This window comes from Falco punctatus, assembly GCF_963210335.1.
Source record: "Falco punctatus genome assembly, chromosome: 1".
Taxonomy (NCBI): Eukaryota; Metazoa; Chordata; class Aves; order Falconiformes; family Falconidae; genus Falco; species Falco punctatus.
This window is the reverse complement of record NC_137580.1, coordinates 73,564,080-73,583,484: the sequence shown is the minus strand read 5'-3', so window position 1 is coordinate 73,583,484 and position 19,405 is coordinate 73,564,080. Positions and strand designations below refer to the sequence as shown.

The following is a 19,405-nucleotide window of genomic DNA, read 5'->3' as shown; positions in this document are numbered from 1 at the left end:
TCAGAAGACCTCAGGAATCCAGTGCAAAAAAAAGAGATCTATTTATAATAGTGTTTCACTTTCAATTTGAACATAACAAAAACTGTATTAGCTGAAGCATTATTGTTTACTAACCCTTGTGAATAAAGACAAATGAAAGTAATTTCCACTGACAGGCTGGCTATTGTGATAATTTTGCTTCTGTTTTCACTCATCAGCTCTTCATTCAGCTGATAAACTCTGCAGGATTGGGTTGGGGTTTTTTGTTTTGAGTAGCAAATCTGTTGCTATTAATTGTGATTGGCATATCTTAAGTGTGGCAGCATGGGACATTTCAAATACTGTCATGTTCACTTAAGAAGTCTTTCAGCTGCTGATTTAAAACATGACAAGGTACTCATTTCTGTTATCAAAACATACAGTCAAAGATACTTTCATATCCTGCACTGACAGGAACAAAGCAGCATGAACTGAGGATTACGACTGCTTTGATAGTGCTGGATTTTTTGTTTGGTGTTAGCAAGCACGTTCTGGTGTAGTCTTCTCTTTCTTTACTCTTTACTGCTAGAGGAAAGATTTGCAAGCACACAGGCTGGCTCCAGACCTGCCAAGGCTCTGAAGGCAAAAAGAGGCCTGTGGTGCAAAAATACAAGTCACTCTTTTAAGAAACTTATAAACCATTTTGTTTTACACAGGGAGGACTTCTTTTGCTTGTTTCTTCTGAAAGAGTAAAAATCTCTGCAGATTTTAACAGGTAGCTTTGGTCCACTGTGTCACTTTGTGTTTTCTTTCAGCCTTGACTCTGATGTTCTGATTAGATTCTACTAACAAGTTTTAACCTTTTGCAATTTTTGAAGCATCAGAGGAAAATACTGTCATCATTTGTAGACTGGAGTCAGTACAGACCAAGCCAATAGGTTTTAAGATAGCGCTATAATTACTGTCATAGTCACAAAATTTAAGTATTTTTAATTGTTTCCTTAAAGGTAGTTTGAAACTTATTGTTAGTGCTTCTTATATCATTTAAACTCAGGTCTTGAACTTGGCTTTCAATCGTTTATTTTTTTCCCCATGTTGCAGTGACCAGTCTAGATACTCCTTTGAGACTCCATAACATAGAGGTAGAATTTCACAGTTGCCCTTTTAATTTTATATTCATTCATTAGAGAAATCAGTGTGTGTGTGTGTGTATTTATACACGTTATTTTTGTATTTGTAAGATACATGTGATTTTTTTTTTATTACAAGAGACAATTTTGAGGATAAAACTGCAATGTAACTGGAGAAGCTTAATTAATACAAAAGTGTGTAAACTGCAAAGGGGAGAGGGGGGGTATTCAGTACTCAAGCCCTTCATTTAAACAAAATACTATGTCCAGTGCACTGAAACGTTTTCTCTTACTACCCAATATACCCACTGAATCTGCAATATACTATGACCACTAAGAAGGCAAAGACTTTTTAGTGATATAGGCCATGCAGTGCTGTGTGTTATACTAAAATCAAATGCTTCTGATTCTAAACTACTCATTCAGGCATGAATAGTTCAGATAACATCTATTATCTCCGAGTATTTATGTTTAAAGATTGAAGCAAATTTGTAGATTCAGACTGTGGAGTTGTGTTTTAATTCAGTGGTGTTGAAATCTAGTGCCAGGCTTCTGAATTTGTTCTTTTCCACTTGTTTATCTCGGAAAACTAAGTGGGAGAAGCTCTGTATTGTGCTGCTTTTCAAAATTACTCTTTGCCAGTTGGACAGAAGATGTTGATTTCCTTTTCAGTGGGTTTTCTCTCTCTCTCTCCCTCGATATTTTCCCTTGGCTTCTCAATCCACTCCTCACAGGTCTTGCTTTCTGCCTGCCTAACACTTCAACTGGTCCTCACCATTAGTGTTGTGGTCTTGGGTATCACTCATGCCCCCACTGGTCCTGCTGCTCTACTGCTCTTCCCCACTGACTTGGCGCCTCCCCAGTTATCTATCATTATATATTCAACAAAGCTCAACAAAAAGAAGTGCCAAGTCCTGCCTCTGAGGCGGAACAACCCCATGCACCAGAACATGTTGGGGGCCACCCAGCTAACTGAGCACTGGCACAGGTTGCCGAGGTTGCTTGTGCAGTGTCTATCTTTGGAGATATTCCAAAGCCATCTGGACACAGTACCAGGCAACCGGCTCTAGGTGGCCTTGCTTGGGCGGGGGGCTGTTTGAAGAAGATGACTTTTAGAGGTCCCTTCCTACCTCATCCAGTCTGAGTGATATATTTTATAGTCTTTGCTCAGCTTTTGTGCTGTTCTGTACAACTGCATTTTCTTTCTCTTCAGCCCTGGTATTATTGCTATTCCTTCAAACTTTGCCCTCACTAGAGCACGCCAATGTTGGAAAACAGCCATATGAACAAGGACCAAAGCACTGTCTCAGAGGGAAAATTGGGTTTACTAAAAACTTCATCGAGATTAACTGAATCAACTCACTGCAATGGCACAATGTCTATTTATACTTGCTGAGAACCTAGTTTATTCTCCTGAAGGTTTTCTATCAGCTTCCTACTAGTTTATGGGCTCTTGTTATGCAATACTCTAGAGAGCACTCTGCTCTCACCATTACGAGAGAAAACCAATGATTTAAGGAGCAGAAGTTCAGGATTTAGAGTTATCCCCAAGCCTTTTTGTATAATAGACCATTTTTTGAGACAAGTGAAATGCTCTGTATTTTTTACCAAGAACTTGCAGAGGAATGTTCTAGAGGATTTTATTTTGAGAGCAGCCTCTCAAATTTTCCTTCAGGAATACAGTGATAAGCTTACTTAGTTTAAAAGAATTGAGCTGAATGTAAACAAAATAATGAAGTTACATAGAAAATTACTATGTTTTGCATTTTGTATGAAAGGCTTTGTCTCTCCCTTATCCTATTCCCTTCATTTTACTTTTCATTTTTGTGTAAGAGGAAGTATTTCTGACCTGGTCTGGCAGGATTGTAGATTATGCAGGTAAGATGCAAGGTTCTGTTTCACTTGGCATTGTCTGTAAGAAACAAAACCAGGCAGGTTTTTATCTTTGGGACTTTTTTGCTATAACAGAAAATATCTTTAAAATGTCTGAATCATTCAAGATTTAATCACTTCTCAGTGATTACAACAAAACAAACAATTCTGATGTATTTATAAATACAGTTTGACCACACGATAATGGATGCTTGAAGTATTACCCACAAAAGTATTATTTTCATCAGAATTTTTAACACTCTTTCTTAACCTAGCAAAGTTATGAAATTATGTAAGCATCACTGGTGAGCCATTTTTTTTATCCCCTTATGTTTGTTTAGTTTAAAATTCTGGTCACAACTGGAGGTTTTGATTGGTCATCAATGGTGTCAGTAATGGTCAATTATGTTCATAATGCCCAGTAAATGAGCAAAACTTACTGTTTGCCTTGTTTAAATTACATTTCATAAAAGCAATAAAATAGACTCCAAGCTTTGGCACTTTTATGTCGTTATAATACTTTGCGGATGGTTAAAGCTGCTCAGAATTCTCAGTCTTGTTCCTTGAATTACTACCCAAGTTGTGATAGAATCCTCCTGAAATGCACTGCCTGGAGTGTGCTGTTGCTGAATAAGTTGCTTCATCTTGCTTATCTCACTCTTGGCATATCCATATCAGCAGGAAACCATTATGCTGTAACAACGTATCTTAGTGACATTTTCTCTTAATTAACTGTACACCAATCTCTATGTATTTAATATTCAGAGGAAAACTTTGAAAGCATTTTGAAAAAAAACATGTTAGAAATCAATTATACCTTCACATGCAATAAAACCTAATTATTTTTTAAGTTTAGAAAACAAAAAAGATCCCATATAAAGACTTTAGTTCTAAGACCTAGTTCCCAGTTTTGACTCTGCACCTCATCTTCTGGCTGACCATAGATACTTCATTTAATAATTTGTATATCAATTCTCGGTTGTAAAAGGGAGATATTATCTATCTTCCTTCATAAAAATATGTTTTATATGTTCTGATAGAAAGCAAAACTTAAATGCCAGTCTCATTAATTAACTATTTTAATTGCTCTTCAAACTAATGCCAAGTCTTGACATCTTCCTTTAACAAGAGGAACAGAATTGCTGAACCTAAAATGCACTAAGCTGGGAAAATGAAAGTCAGATACCAAACATATTAAGAAAAAAAACAATTTCCATCTTTTTCTAGCACACACACCAGCAGGTGTGTTTGTAGCATTATACTTCCACCTTTAAATGTGAAACCCCCAAATTCTCATTTTACTTTATTAAATCTAGGCTTACATCATAAAGTCATCTCTCTGAAAGAGGTACTACAGCCCTGTGTTATCCATGTTGCTTTTCCATACGTCTCAATGGTTTGGTCAGCCCTCTTAACAGCATTCAAAACTAACTAAATTTTGGCGGTTGTGTTCTGTGTCTCAAATGTGTTTGGAAACTACAAGTGATCACTGGAACTGACAATATCTCCCAAGAATCATTGTCATGTATACAGACAGTGCACATTTGCAGACATTGGATGTAGCTTTATGTGCATACCAATTTCAGAGATTTAGATGATTGTCTCATTTTGAAAATGTAATTCCAAGGAATAACCATGCTCCAAGTAAAATGTTCAACAGTGTGGGCATTTGTTTGCAGCAATGTGATATCACTAGTATTAAACTGCCAGGAGATATACTTGGATTTTCCCCTAAATTGAAGTTAAGGCTCAGGCAGTTCTCAGAGGCATCTAAAATAATGGATTTCTATATCTTGTGTGCACTTGCTCGCTTGAGTAATAGCACTGGGTACATGAGGCAGTATATTTAGAGATGTTGTGCCTGACACAACTTCTGTGAGGAGGTGGAGAATAAATGGCAGTGTGAAAGCCCAAAAAACACCTTCATTACCCTAGGACTAGCTCCAAGCCTGATTAATTGACTGTGACAAGGTAATGTCTGCCTGGCTATAGTATAAATGGTGATCAAAACCAAATGAGGCAAAAGGGAAAGTAGAATTGGGTGTCTGTGGCACCTATCCATCTTCCTCTGTTCTTTCAAAAGCATCCTAAGGTGAATATTTTACTCAGAATATTTTCTTTAACCGCTTTGATTTCTAATATGATTTTATACTACATTTGGGTAAAGAATGTAGTTAGAATCAGATTAAATAATTAGTTATGACTTTTCAGAGTTCACCTGTGTGTAATATATATTTAATTGAGAAAGTGAGGTAGACCAATTTAGCCAGGAACTGAATGGTTCTTGCATGGAGGAGGACTGTAACCCACATTTTTATCTGCGAAGATGCTTAGAAACTGAAAAAGCAAGCCCAACTTGCCCTGCTATTCGATTTTTCTTCACAGAAGCTTACACTTAAGTTGGCAGTTTGGGCTGTTTGGAACCCATGGTAGTTCTCCATTGCTTTTCTGGTTTGTGGGGAGTCCCTCCTCTGCAACAGTTGTGCCATAGCTGCATCCACCCATGCAGCTTTTCTTCGTAACACCAACTGGTGGGTAGGTGCCAGGAAAATTGCCTGTAAACTGTAAAGGCAGGAGCAGCAAAGAGATTTTGATGCTGCTGACAGGAGTCTCTGTTCTTCAGCTGTTGAGATATTTTTTTCCTCAGACCTCTTGTAATATTAAAATGTGTATAAAAGGAGTAGGCCAAAATTAATATGGAAAGGAAGCATATAAAGATACAAAATTAATTTTTTTATTAAGTTAACCAACCCGTTGCTTTCCCTGATTGCTGAGATGAAGGTCCGCTCTCAGCAAATATGAGAAAAAGAGCGCTGTTGGGGTTTTTATTTGGTTTTTTTTTTTTTTATTTATTTACTCAGCTTCCCAGCATGCAAATTAAGAGGATTGCCTTCATTACAGCAGCATTATCTTGTAGGAACCTCATGCTGCTTAATTTTTGTTCTTCTACTGTCAGTAGGGAAGTGAAAGATCATAAAGTAGGACTTCACCTTTTCAGTGCTTTTGAAGTTAGTGAGATGGTATTGGCTTAAAAATGTGTGATACCCCATTCACCAGATAAAAATGGAGATGAAGAAATATGTGGTTTTGACTGAAGAGTCTACTTCCTTCACACTGGGATAGAATAAAGGTAACAGTGAAGGGGAAAGATCGAAAGTCTTCTGCAAACAGGCTGTTAAGGAATGCTGATAATAAATCTGTTGAGTGGGAGTGTTCGTAGTTCACACCCAGATATACTTGCTAATAGAACATTTTTAGGTATAAGCATGTATTCTGTTCTTACAATAGCTTCTTTCATTTCTGTATCTGCTCTTAAAGAGGAAAATCCTCACAATCCAGTAAAGTCATCTTTGAAGTCGCTTTTCACTTCCGACAAATCCGAGTCATGATCTTAAGCAGGTTGATATCTGATTTGCAGTAAAAAAACAGGTTATTCATCTTTCAAACATAAACATTTGTCTTAGTTATTTTCATCAATAAATGACATTATAGCATTATTCTAAGTGAAACTTAAAAGGACAAGGGTTTTCTTCTTTCCACTCTTCCTATGACCTGTCGTACTACTTTAGGTTATCTGAGCTTTAGAGATCACTTTGGTAACAATATTACAGGATGTCCCTTGAAGGAGAATTTTAGTCTAAATTTTAAAATGTGTTATTTAGTAACATAACTAGAGCTTCTGCATTACTGATGATTGAATTCTGTAAGGTTAGGAGTTCATTGCAGAGAAACACCCTGAAAATTAAAGGATAACTAGAATTAGTGACATGAAAACTAAACTGATGTAGCCAAGATGTCTGTGATTCACTTGCCTCCAAAGTAGTCAGGTGGCACTCTGTTATGATGGATGCTTGGAAAGCTTGCAAGAACAGATTTATAAAGCATTTCATAATACTTTGAAAGTTCAAGCCAAAAACTATCTTTCAGTATATGATCTTCTTTAAAAAAATTCCCTTCACCCCCAAAATCTGAGTCTTGGAGCTGTGTAAAGGTAAAAAAAAAAAAAAAAATGATGATGGGGAAAAGTACCTGTCAAAAGCTGTGGAGGCTCTACTGGAATTACTGTTTATCCTTATGATCTCACTGAATTGTCTTTTGTTTGACTTGGTTCATAGTGGCTCAGTTTCAGCCAAAGGGGACTTTCTCCCTCGTGCTCATAATGTCCTCCCTGACAGGCTCTTAGCTAAAGCAGCACTTTAATACCTCATTAATGACATTGTTCGATTTAATGTTAATTGCATGTACAGATGGCCTGTTTTCAGTCCATTGTGCACAGGGGTTTTTTGCCATCCGGGAAGGTACTATGTAAAACTCTGCCATTATTCTGTGGAAAGGCCACCACTATGCAAACTATATGTGACAGTTAACTTCTTAGCCACTTATGAATATGTACCGTAGATGATAATTGTGGTGGATTGTTTGAGGCTGCAGAGCATTTGAATCCAGCCATTAGTAATAGGGAGACTGGGTCTCAGCATCTCCTGAAATCTAATCAGAAGGCTGCCAGCCTGCAAGGTGATTTGGTAAGATCAGGTGCCCATATTCTTTAAAATAAGAGTATGCATGTATCATTTTGATGCATTCATGGTGGCTCCAAATAGTGCCTTTATACAGGCATGCAGTCAGGTGCAATCTTAAAAGCACACCTTGCAGTGCTACAGGGTAGGATCCTCGGAAGCTCCTCATATTTGTTACATATGTACTTTGAGCTCCATTTTGTGTTTGCCTCTGCGTGTGTGTATGTCTAGAATCATACCATGTAAAATTATTGTCCCATGTTGTAAAAGTAGCAGTGAAATATTATCTGGTCAAAGCTTCTTTTGAGCAAACAGCTGTTGGTAAAATTGTTAGGCTTATTGCACTATTATTTATGATTATGTGATTGAGTAGTGCTGTATTGGGTAACCCCAAAATTAAATTTGAAACCCTGCTAAATCTTCTAGTAAAACAATGCATTTTAGCAGCATTAATATGAGAGATTTTGTCCAACTTATTCATTAGAGTTGGGCAGCCAGCCTCACAGTTCCAATCTGGTCATAGTTACAGCAATCAAAAGATTTGCTTTCAAATACGGAGACTTTGCATGATATTTTGGCATCTGGATATGTGTAGTATAAATCTAGTAATGCTTCATCTAAGAGCTCCCAGTAACTTCAGCAAATACAAGTAGATGCCTCCATTTCAAACTTTAGCTGCAGCCATTACTCTTCTTTTGTAATAATAGAAGAGAAAAACAAAATGTAGTTTTGTGATACATTTGGCAAAAATTTAGAAGCACTTTAAAGTGTATCTATCCCCTATCTCTGCAATTATGTAGCACAAGTCACTACAAGTTACTGGTATTAAATTACTGCACACTATTATTTGTAACATTTTCTTTTATCTATGATGTGCTTTGATTTTCATTTGAAAACATCATTATTTTTCTAATTTCACAGAAAGATGGAATTCAACCACTGCAAAGTTGCAATATCTGAAATAAGTCATTTATTTTGTGGGTCTGGACTCAAAAGCTAGGAATTAATTCCTTTAGCTTTTTAAGATTCATACTGTAAAAACTACATAATAGAAATGCAAATCTGATTAATGTATGCTGTTGAAGTATCACCAATACCAGGAGAAGATAGACCACAGCCATTTGCTACATGGTGATACGACATGCTTCCTTCCCCAACTTTTGCCTCTTTGCCACTGTTTCAGCAAAATGGGTGGAAAGAAACGCTTTATTATTGGGAAAGGAAATATAAATATGCTCTAACTAATATGTTATGCTAACATCATTTTAATCAGGTAATTATTAAAGGACTGTTTGGCCTTTAAGGACATTGATTTAATGGGAATTAATTTAATGATTGAACACTGTTTGTGTAACATTATCATTGCTAGTGATGCAGAAAATTGGAATCTCAGCTCAGCTGAAAAGAGGTTAGACTTTCCATTATCACATTAGATCCCTTTCTTCTGGAATGCAGTTATTAGACCCTTTTTTGTACTTTCAGTATATATCTTAATGTTTGCATTTTACCTAAAAATTCCTGAATAGAAAAAGTTAAAATGTTCATCATTGTACTGTTCTAAATTTTACTCAGAGCCTTGAATGTCTGTTTAATGTAGCCTTTAACAAAGTCCACTAGATTTTGGGTTTGACTTGCTCTTGCTTCTACCATGCAACAAATTTTCTCTGTTTTCATTCTCTGCAAACCCGATCATTATGTTTAGGATGAATAGGGGTTTGGTTTATGGAATGTTTTTACAGCTGTGAAAAAGCAGCAGCTTTACAAAGTAGTAAAAGACAGAGCACAGTTCTATCTAGATTATTCTGAGGCTGAATCCTGCACTGTATGGTCATAGCTTAGCAGTGATTTGGAAGAGACTCTGACTCATTCATTCTCAAAATGGAAATGGCAAACATTACAGAAAGCCTGTACTCAGTACCTGAGCATTAAGACAGAGTTAAAACAGACCTTTACAGGTACAACCCCCATTTACATAAAGGGGTGTTGTATCTGGCTGCCCTTCTTGATTTGCCCTTAGTAGTGCTATTGTCATGGATTATTTTTCAGCTTTATAGAGCCTCTAACTACTGTTGTATATAAATTAGATCTAGGAAGAAAAGGGGGGCTCTGTATAAACAAGTGATTGGAAGCATGTAGTGAATAGCCATGCCTGACTTTTGCAGATAGATTAATTTTCAAACAAAATTTTAATCAAGGATGCCTATGACAGTTCCTGCTGTGTCTTGGCAGAGTTTTACAAGGGAGTCTGGTGGCCAAATGATTAGCCCTCTGTCACATTCTAGAATGAAGCCATTGCAGTAAAGACAGCAAGCTGGGCAGGCTTGGTATTTGAAGACAGAAAAAAAAAATTGACAATAGAAGTGGTAGAGGCTCAAATTTATAAAGACTCTGCAGGTTGCTAATCCAGTGGTGAGCCAACGTAGCAGTAGGCTGAAATGCTTTGCACTGGGTAGCACTAGCCCTTTCCTTGGTGCTAGAGCATTTCCTAGCTTCAGAGAGGAGGGTTTCAAAGAACATGACTGAAGATTCTGTGTTTCAAGCAAAATAGTTTGTGGGTAATCGTTTGGGCCATCTTTAGGACATTTCTGTTTGTCCATCACATTATGTGTCAGGGCCCTTTGACTAGATTTATAAGATGCGTACACTGGGCTGCAACTTGATGAGGGCTTGGTGGCAGTGTCACTGGTCCTTGATTAGCCCCATCATTTGACATCCCAGCATGGGTAATCTCTTCCTATTAATGAGGAAAAAGAGCTGAGCAATGAGCCTTAGCATGCAAGTTAAATGCCAAAGGCACATACAAACAGATGCACAGCAGCAGCAAATGGAGGATTTTCAGGAGTTTGCAAGATAGGAAACGTAACTTGGAGGTGATTACTGGTCAGAAGCAACCAAGAGTGACAAGGTAGCATGGTAATCTCTTTTTCAGATGGGAGCTGGCTTATGCCTGGCCTCCTTGCTAGGAGGTGGGAGGGAGCCTGTATCTACCTGCACAAGGTTGCACATATGCCCTCGGGTTAGCTGGCTTCCAAATTTGTTGATAAGGATCTATAAGCACATATAAGATGCAGCTTCTCAAACTACTTTACAGATTTCAAATGATTAGAAGTGATTTGAAATAAGCCTGAAGGAGAAGAAAGATCATCTCAGATATTCTCCCTGTCACATAAAGGGGAGAAGTAAATGAGGAGAGCTTTCTTTTGTGGATCATTACTTCCCTTCTGGGAGGGCAATGAGGGCAGTGCTTCCCACCCAGATGAAAGGAAACAATCTTCCAGGGAGCAAGTGTAATGAGATTAGTCAGGGGATCATTACACTGACAACAACAAATGGTAAAGAGTAAGTGATTGTTTAGTTCAGAACTAAGACATTGGGGGGGAGTGTGTGTGTGTGTGCGTGTGTAATTAATCAGGGCACCAAACGACAAAGTGAACACATTCATGACTTGCCTATAGACCAGTGCAGGAAATCTGAGTAATAAACAAGAACAGCTGGAAATACTCACAAATATAAATGTGATCTTTGTGGTGTTACTGAAATCTAGCAGGAACATATGACACCATGAACTACTGAAAGACAGATGGACAAGGTGGACAAAAGGGGAAGAGTGTCAAAATGACATTAGGTGTTTCAGAGGCATTGAGAACTTGGAAAGAATTGATCTTGATTTCTTGTGGGACCACGTGCCAATAGCTGGAGCACAAAATGAGATGGGAGTCAATGGCTGCTGTGGACCACCAAATCACACTGAAGTAGAGGAAGATTAGCTCCTCTAGCACATATCTGTAATGCATAAGGGAAAGTGTGAGGTATAATAGGGACATTCAATCTGAAGGATGTATGTTTCAAGTCTCAGGCTGCCCATGCTGAAGCATCTTGAATGCACATATAAAGCAGATAGAAAGAAAAAGGAACATTGATTACACCAAAGAGTTGAAAGCTACAAACTTTAGGAAAAATGATGTGGGGAGCAAGTGTACACAGAGGTGAGTCAGAGCTGAGAACAACAGGAAGGAGGGCTTTGAAAATTTTATTAGGAGCTAAAGAAACCTTAAATGGAAGTGGTGCATTAGGTGAAGGTGATACCATTCAAAGTAGTTATGCCGGGAAAGCAATAAGTATTTCTTTTCTTTGTTAGTGAAAAAGGGAATTAAACACTTTCCATGTCAAGAGCAACTCAAGAGGATGCTAAATGACAGCTACTAACATCAGATATTTTCAAATCAGCACATCCAAGCAAATTTCACCCAAGCCTTTTAAAAGAGCTTGTTAAGGACCATCCAGGACCACTATTTGTTGATCTGACTCCTGGAGTGTTGGGCAGGTTTTATAAAGCCGAAAAATATAATGTAAAACCTAAAGACCAAACTGAACCTTCAACTCAAGTGTTTCTTCCATCTTAATGTATGGATGTAACAACTTGAAAGACTTCACAAATATAGACAAACACTTAACAGTTTCAAAAGATGTCACCATTAAAAAGTACGGCATTGAAGATATATACTGATAAAGAACATTAGTGTTTCTGAAAGACTACAATAGCAGCCTGTCTCCTCAAAATCATCCAGAGGAGGAGGAAGGCTGTAGAAATAACGGGGAAAAGGAAGCCAAAGCCTGTCCATGGTAAGTATATCAGCAGCATACAGAAAATGCTTTATAATGTATCGCCAGGACCCACACCTGAGCTAGACACTGAACAGTACCTGAAGAGAGAGAATACTATTGGAAGCTGATGACAAAGGATACAAAAGGAGATTTTCGGTATAGACAGAGATAGGATATGTTTAGTATGTCCCTTAAGCACGGTGTTTGTCATATAAAGGACTCGTGTTCAGCAAAAAGAATGGGCCAGCTATAAACTCTGAAGAGCTGTAATGCCGTTGGAGTACACATGTGAAAGTGTCTCCTCTATCAATTGTATGCTAGGAAGACAGACTTCAAAAATTTATCTAATATTTCAAATTATAAGATTAACGAATACCAACATCCAAATGAGTTTACAATGGCTCTACTAAATTATTTTTATGGTAAATAGAAGAAAATATGAAAAATTTTAAATATTTTAATGTCTTAAAATGTTTCAAATATCTCCTCTGAATTTCTCATTTACTTCATGTTTATTTTCAGAAAACTAATAAGTGAACATACCTTGACAATGAAAACCTCCACTACACATGACTTTTACATTCTTATTTATATTAAAAAAAAAAAAAAATGTTGCTTGATCTTTTAGATTTGATGGAAGATTTTATAATCACTTTACTATTAAAAATTGGTTCCCTTTCAATCCTACTGCTTCCAGCGAACCAAAAGTACAATTCCTGTAACTTGTAACCTCATATATTTGGAGCATTGTCATAGTATTAATATTAACGGTAGTAGTGATGCCTAGGTGCAGAGCTCTCTCTTTAGGAAGTAAAACCTGAAGAAACATTTCATGTGTAAAATAAAATATCTGAATGTTTCTTTTCATATAAAAATTTAAAACAAAAAATCACTACATTTTAATAAAAATAAAGTGTTAGGGGAGAAACAGGTGGTGTGATGAATAAAAGCAATAGCTGGCTTTTGAACTTGTCCAGACCTTGTAGAATCTGGCTGCCAGCCCTGCCTCATGCTCAGTTCCTTCCCTACTCTCGGTCCCCTGCAATCTGCCAATATCTGCAAGACTAGGGAACTCAACCAGTGATTTACAAGCTTATTTGGAAGGCATTACCAATTCAAAGGATTGTATTCTCCTGTTGAAGAATACATGTCATGCCTGCTGTGGTCAATGGGTGTTAATGTCAGTGCACAATGTAATATTATAAACTCAGGTTATGACATGCCAGCTTATATGTTATGGAAATTAATGCACTCTTTGCGGTTCAAGGAAGAATGGAAAAGTATGGGTGAAAAATGAAAAGAAAGAAAGAAAAAGTCATGATGAGAGATTTTCCAACAACTTCCAAGCTGCATTTATTTCACAGCTGGTAGAAATAGGTACAGGCTTCATTGACTGTAAAGTATTTTTTTTGTCCTATACTCAATTGAACATTTCCAATTGAAAACAGGAGAGATTTTATATTATCGAGAAAGTTTTTAACAGAACAATAGCAATAGCTAATGCCCTGAAAGATTCTGCCTTTGAAGAGCTCTGCTTTGCAGACTTTTGTAAAGATAACAGACCTCAGTCAAACTTTAGGCTTTGTTTCTCACGGCAAAAATAGCTGAAAAATAAAATGCCTTTTCCTTTTTGTTAATACAGACTACTCCCCTTACACCCACTCTCTATTAATGTCCCTTTCACAAAGAAAACATAAGACATACATTGATCTAAACTATTTGCAACAGAACTCTGCACTTTATATTTGTGCAAATAGAAATTGCAGATGCACAGCATAATTGATGTGACTGTTCTAACAAGCTAAAGGCTAAACTGAAGCCAATTCCCAGTCCTTTGTGGTTTTTTCCAAAGGCCAGTAATTCACTGTATGTGGACAGAATATTTGCAAGCAAAACCAAAATCTGTCTCCAGATAACCCACCCTATTATTTCTGCGCCTTCCCCTTCCAAGCACAATCAAGATTCTGGCTTTCAAGTTTGGTAGTACTGGATTCCACAACAAAATGGTGACAATTAACATCTTTTTCGTGGTTCTCAAAATTATCTTTAAAAAGTCTGGATAAAACACCGTACACAGAAATTCAGCTCGGTGCAGACCTCTAGTAGAGACTACTGAGGAGTAAACGATTGAAATCTGACAAATTTATTCACAACTGAGATATGTTCTTAAAGTGAGAATGGTAGGGTAGCCTCAACAGTAAGCCTTGGTGACAAATTTAGTTTTGTCTATAATGAAAACCTAGTCTTTGGGATTTCCCTGGCAGTTGTGGTTATGACAAATAGAAATTGCAAGCTGTGATTCTTGCAGTGTCCTTCCTGTAGGAGAAGAGTAGAAACTTCTCATCCAAGCCTCCCTCTTCACATATGAAGTAGCTGCAGCAGACTCCCAGTCCAGCTCTCAACTCACCCCAGAAACATCATTTAGTAGAGTTATCGAGTTCAGGACATAGAATCATGGTGGTTTGTGGCTTTTGTCTGCATGTGAGGTTGTTTATAAAATAAATTTAAATAATGAATCTTCAAAAGGCATTATTGTTTTCAATAATCAGTTCTGAGTTTTCTCAATATTGTGGGCTCTATGCTACCAAGCTATTTGCTTTAGTAATAGTAAACAAAAAAATATTTTTGAGCTGTTAAGCAAATGGGTTTTACTTATAAATATTGTGCATTCCCAGTGAAGTCGTTAAATTGATATTAAATTAGAGACCTTACCTTGCACGTTTACTGCCTGGATGACTAGTAACAAAAATTGCACCACTTTTCAGCAAGATGACTGCCACCAGACTTGATCTCAGAAATGTTGACTTCAGTTAAAACTTCTCCAAGAAACATTTCAACGTTTCTTTTTGTTCATAAAAAAAAAAAAAAACTTTCTCCACTTCTATCTGAAATACTTTCATAGTTCTGGACTACGCAGATGAACCACTTTTCTTCAAGGAAACAATTGACAAAACCCCTGAGAACAAGATGTTTGGAGAAACAGCCTATGCATTTTGAATTATTTTAATTATGTCTAGAATTATGGAATACCAAGATCTCACCAGGCTGTGATCCTCAATTTTCCTGTTTTACCCATTTTTCTCATTATTTCATTCCTCCTTCTTGCCTGTAATCCTCTCTTGCAATTTTTGACTTGAAAAAAACTTTACATTTATTGCTAACAAGGAAGAACAACTTAAAAGGCATTAGAAATCACTATGGGAACTGTTTACGTTCACATTTTATCTCCTAGGGTGGTTTTTTTTCCTGGTATTTAGGTCTGTTGTAATTATATATTATATTGTTTGCTTTGTCGAGACAATGTGTTATTTTTCTTACTTTCTGATATTTAGCTTGAAGCACTTGGAAAGAAATGGGAAGAAACAAAAATTCGTAAGATAAGTTGCAGTCTAAACCTGTCATCTGAAGTAGGCCAGCATTAAACTAGTCTAGGATTGATGAAGGAGAGCTGCATTGGATGAGAGTGGGAGGACTAAAAGTAATTTCTTTCACTGTCACTTGTACGGTAATTCAGCTCTTTCAGAAAACTCCCAGTAAGATTTATTTTTGCGAGTTCAATTTACTCTGGAAAATATCTTTGCCTTCCTGCACATGCAATCAGAAAATTTTAAAGGCAGACTAGATTTTTAAATGATTTTTAGTAGACATCAAAAATATCAGCTGAATTATACTAGGAGCTGTAGCCACCGCATAGGTGATCTATAGGTAGTGGGCAAATCTAAAGAATAATACAGTGTCTGTATTCATTTGAGGTCAGTCTCTCAAAATGACAAAGCAACTCCAGGGCTGCTGGGTGTCTGATTTCAATTTGTGTCATAAGTGGAGCCCAGCATTTTTAAGTGTTGCTCAGCATGTTACAGCAGTAATGCTTTTAATATAACCACAACCAGCATGTTAACTCCCATTAATGAATTTTGCTATATGAATAAGGTGTCATAGGACAGATTTTACTCCAGTCACCAACATGTGTTTACATGGCATCAGGGGGTCCGCTTTGCCATTAGGGGTTATTAAACTCTGCCGGTATGATACGAAAGACAATAGCAGGGAAAGACTTGTATTATCTTCTTGGCTCCCTCTTCCCTTGTGCTGTGTGTCCTGTGCTTAACCCCTTGTAACTGGAATATGCTGTCATCCATAAAAATGTCCATGCACTTGAAACTAGTACTAGGTACTGGGAAGCAGAGCTCAGAGAGGTTTACATGCATGTCTCTTCTGCATACTAATTTAAAGTCAACAATAGTGACTGTTCCGTCTGTAGCTCTTTTTCATGGTAACGTGAATGGAAAGCCTATTATTGTTGCTCTCCTAACTGACTTGGTACTCTTCTGCACTGAGAAAACATGTAAATTTGGACGGAAAGAAAACTCTGGAAAGTGTTATCCCTAGAAACAAAACTGGGGGAAGGGACTGAAAAGGTTTCTTAAGGTGAGCTGTCGTGGTGCGGGAAGTGTTTAAGCAAACAGTACAATAGAACAAGACTGTATCACATTAAGTCTCCTAATAGATGCCAAAGAAATGATACTATGGCAGTAAAAGGTCTCCTTTGATTTTTGTTTCGTTCTTTCACTGACAGGGGTGGAGTACCCTGCCTGTACTGCTTAAAAATCATTCACCTTTGCAGTTGCAGTGTCACTCCTGCTTTAGAAATGGGGGTTTAAGGTGCATCAGTGCAAAAGTTTTGGAGTAGAGCAGGAGTGATGAATTATTTTGAGATGTGTTTATTATACGTGTACTTGGACGTGGGCTTTGTCTTCAAGCTTCATTTCTTGGCTGCTGATATACAAGGTACAACTGTGAATTAGGAAGAAGACTTCACAAACACCTGGGTGAAAGCACTAGGGATAACCAGCACTCACAGTTTTTTAGTCTATTGTTAACATGGGTGTTAAAGAAGAAAAGGCAGCAGTAAGTGGTGGGGACAGCCTTACCGGTGCATGGAAAAACTATGCTGTACGAACAGTAAGGGAATGCTGCGGCTGGGGGGTCTGCGGTGGTTTTCATGGGCACTTGTTACACAGCATCCTCACTTGAAAACCAGAAGGCAGGTATGTGACTTTCAGTGGTCCTCAATTTTCTGACATTTGGTTTCCAAAAAAAAAAAAAAAAAAAAAAAAGTGAGAACCTAAAGTTTTACTCATTAAGCTGAAAAATGAAAATGCAGGGATGCCCAGGAGATCATTGGCTTCTTCTCTATCACTCTACCCAATTCAATTCAATATGAAAGTTATCTGCGGGGATTGGCATCTGAAAGTTAAAAGGGCAAACAGCCTTTTCCACTAAATTGATATAGCTGTCTGCTCTTTTCACTTTATTAAAACTCATTTTTAAATTAAGTATTCCAAAGACATTTTAAAAACTGTAGTAAAGTAGAAATATTCTATTAAAATCATTTAAAATTTATGCAGGAGAGAAAACCAGAGATTTTGAAATTGACGTTCATCTTCAAAAGTCCTTCTATTGAATTATCTCCTGATCTGACTGGTAGATTCTTATTTCAGATTATTACACGGCATCTTGGAAATAAAAGGAAATTTATTTCTAACTGTGCAGGTCTAATATAGGTTTTGGCTTTTCTTAAAAGACAAAGGATTTCTATACTTATATAGCAAAATATAAATTAATTGAGTCAGTAATTATTTCACATATGGTACCAGCTCCACATCAGTGAAATAGGAAAAAGCTTCAAATTTGTTTATTCTACAGTGATGCAGAGTTCCCAATGCTTTGTATAGGTAGGAGAAACTTTGAATAAAACAGTAAGATGATTCATCATATTCAAGCATTGATTAAATACCTAGTTTGTGTGCATAATTGAAAATTTTTTGTACTTGGAATGGGAATAATTGTGATTTGTATTGCCTTTAAACCTGCTTGCTGGGGAAATGTGAAGAAGTTTTTATGTAAGTGAAGATCCAGCACATTACAGATGATTGAATCTGTAACAAACTGCTTTTGCAAATCCCAGGTATTATACCATCTTTTTTGCATCTGAGAAAGCGGTCTCAAAAAAATGACAACTTTTCAAATTGCTGAGTATACGGGGAGAGGAAAAGGATGAACATTTTGAGCAGTTGACCGTGGCTGTTTGCTGCATTCACCTGTTCCCCTTAGTTACTTGTAGCTGTAGCAGAACCTATTCTGCGGACAAAACGAGTGTTTTTGAAACAATGACTTTTCCTTCATCTAAAAATCTCTGATTCATACATTTTTAACTGAAAGAGATCTTTCAAAGATGCCAAACTACTGTGTTTTGGGGACAGCTATTTGAATAAAAAGTAGTGCTTTTCATGGCTTGTTAAACTTGCCTCTGGCCACACAAGCGCGCAGCCCATCCTGGTAAATTTAATTGCTACTAACATTGTGCTTACATGGAAGTTGGATTTTAAAGGAAAGCAACTATGGGAATACAAAACAATTTTATGTTCTTCTTCAATATGTGTGATTGATTATTTTTATTTCGTGTCCAAGTTCACTTGCAGGAAGTTATGTGTATACATATAGTTCACATGAGCATCTGCCTGCCTACAGAACTCTGAAAAGTAATTGTGTTTTGATGGGTTTTTTTAACTTTATGTTCTCAAGAATGCTAGAAAAACTTAATTAAAGTTTGTAGATAAGATCTCTAAGGAAAAAACGCTCTTAAGAATTTACTTTTGCTGTTTTTGTTCTGAGATCTTGAAGTCTGTTTCCATTACTGGACTGGACTGGCAGATGAATTGTAGTCAAAGGCACAACAGCAAAAGAGATTAAATACAGTAATGACAGCTGACAGTATGGGTTTCCTTCAGCACTTTTCATTGCATAGAAAATGTGCTTCAAAGTTCTGCTCAATTTAATAAAGCACCTTGCTTTAGTTAACTGCTTTACCCTGTTGACCTTGGGACCTAGTTCTCTTCAGCAACGCGTGAGCAATAAGGATCTTGGTTCCTTCTGCCAAATGAAAACTCTTGCTTTTCCTTCTTCCCCACAGGAGGAGAGGTTCCATACACAACCCTGGCAACCCGACTGATGATGGGAGCTTGGTGGCTTTTTGCTTTGATTGTCATCTCCTCCTACACAGCAAACCTAGCAGCTTTCCTCACCATCACACGCATTGAGAACTCCATCCAGTAAGTTGATTAAGAATAAAAAGAGGAAAAGGGGGGTGAACATACATATACGTAAAGAAGGGTATGAATGTTATACTTAAATGTGAGAAAAGGAAGAAATTTTTATCACCCTGAGAAGTAGTTTGGAAGCTAAAAAAATAACAATATACCATAGACTGCCAGCCTCCCTGGAGACACTTTGTCTTTAGGATCAGGACTGTGGGCCTCTGGC

General features: G+C 37.2%; 1 protein-coding gene across 3 annotated transcripts in view; it reads left to right on the top strand.

Moving 5' to 3' along the window:
* The window catches only part of GRID2 (glutamate ionotropic receptor delta type subunit 2), a 790,688-nt gene that overhangs the window by 658,087 nt on the left and 113,196 nt on the right, over positions 1–19,405 (top strand). For all 3 annotated transcript variants that reach the window (XR_013924346.1, XR_013924347.1, XM_080368765.1), the window contains exon 12: positions 19,056–19,194. Coding sequence is in view for 1 of the 3 variants with exons in the window: in XM_080368765.1 (XP_080224891.1) it covers positions 19,056–19,194 (139 nt within the window). In the remaining 2 variants the exon portion in view is untranslated. The remainder of the gene's footprint in view (positions 1–19,055; positions 19,195–19,405) is intronic.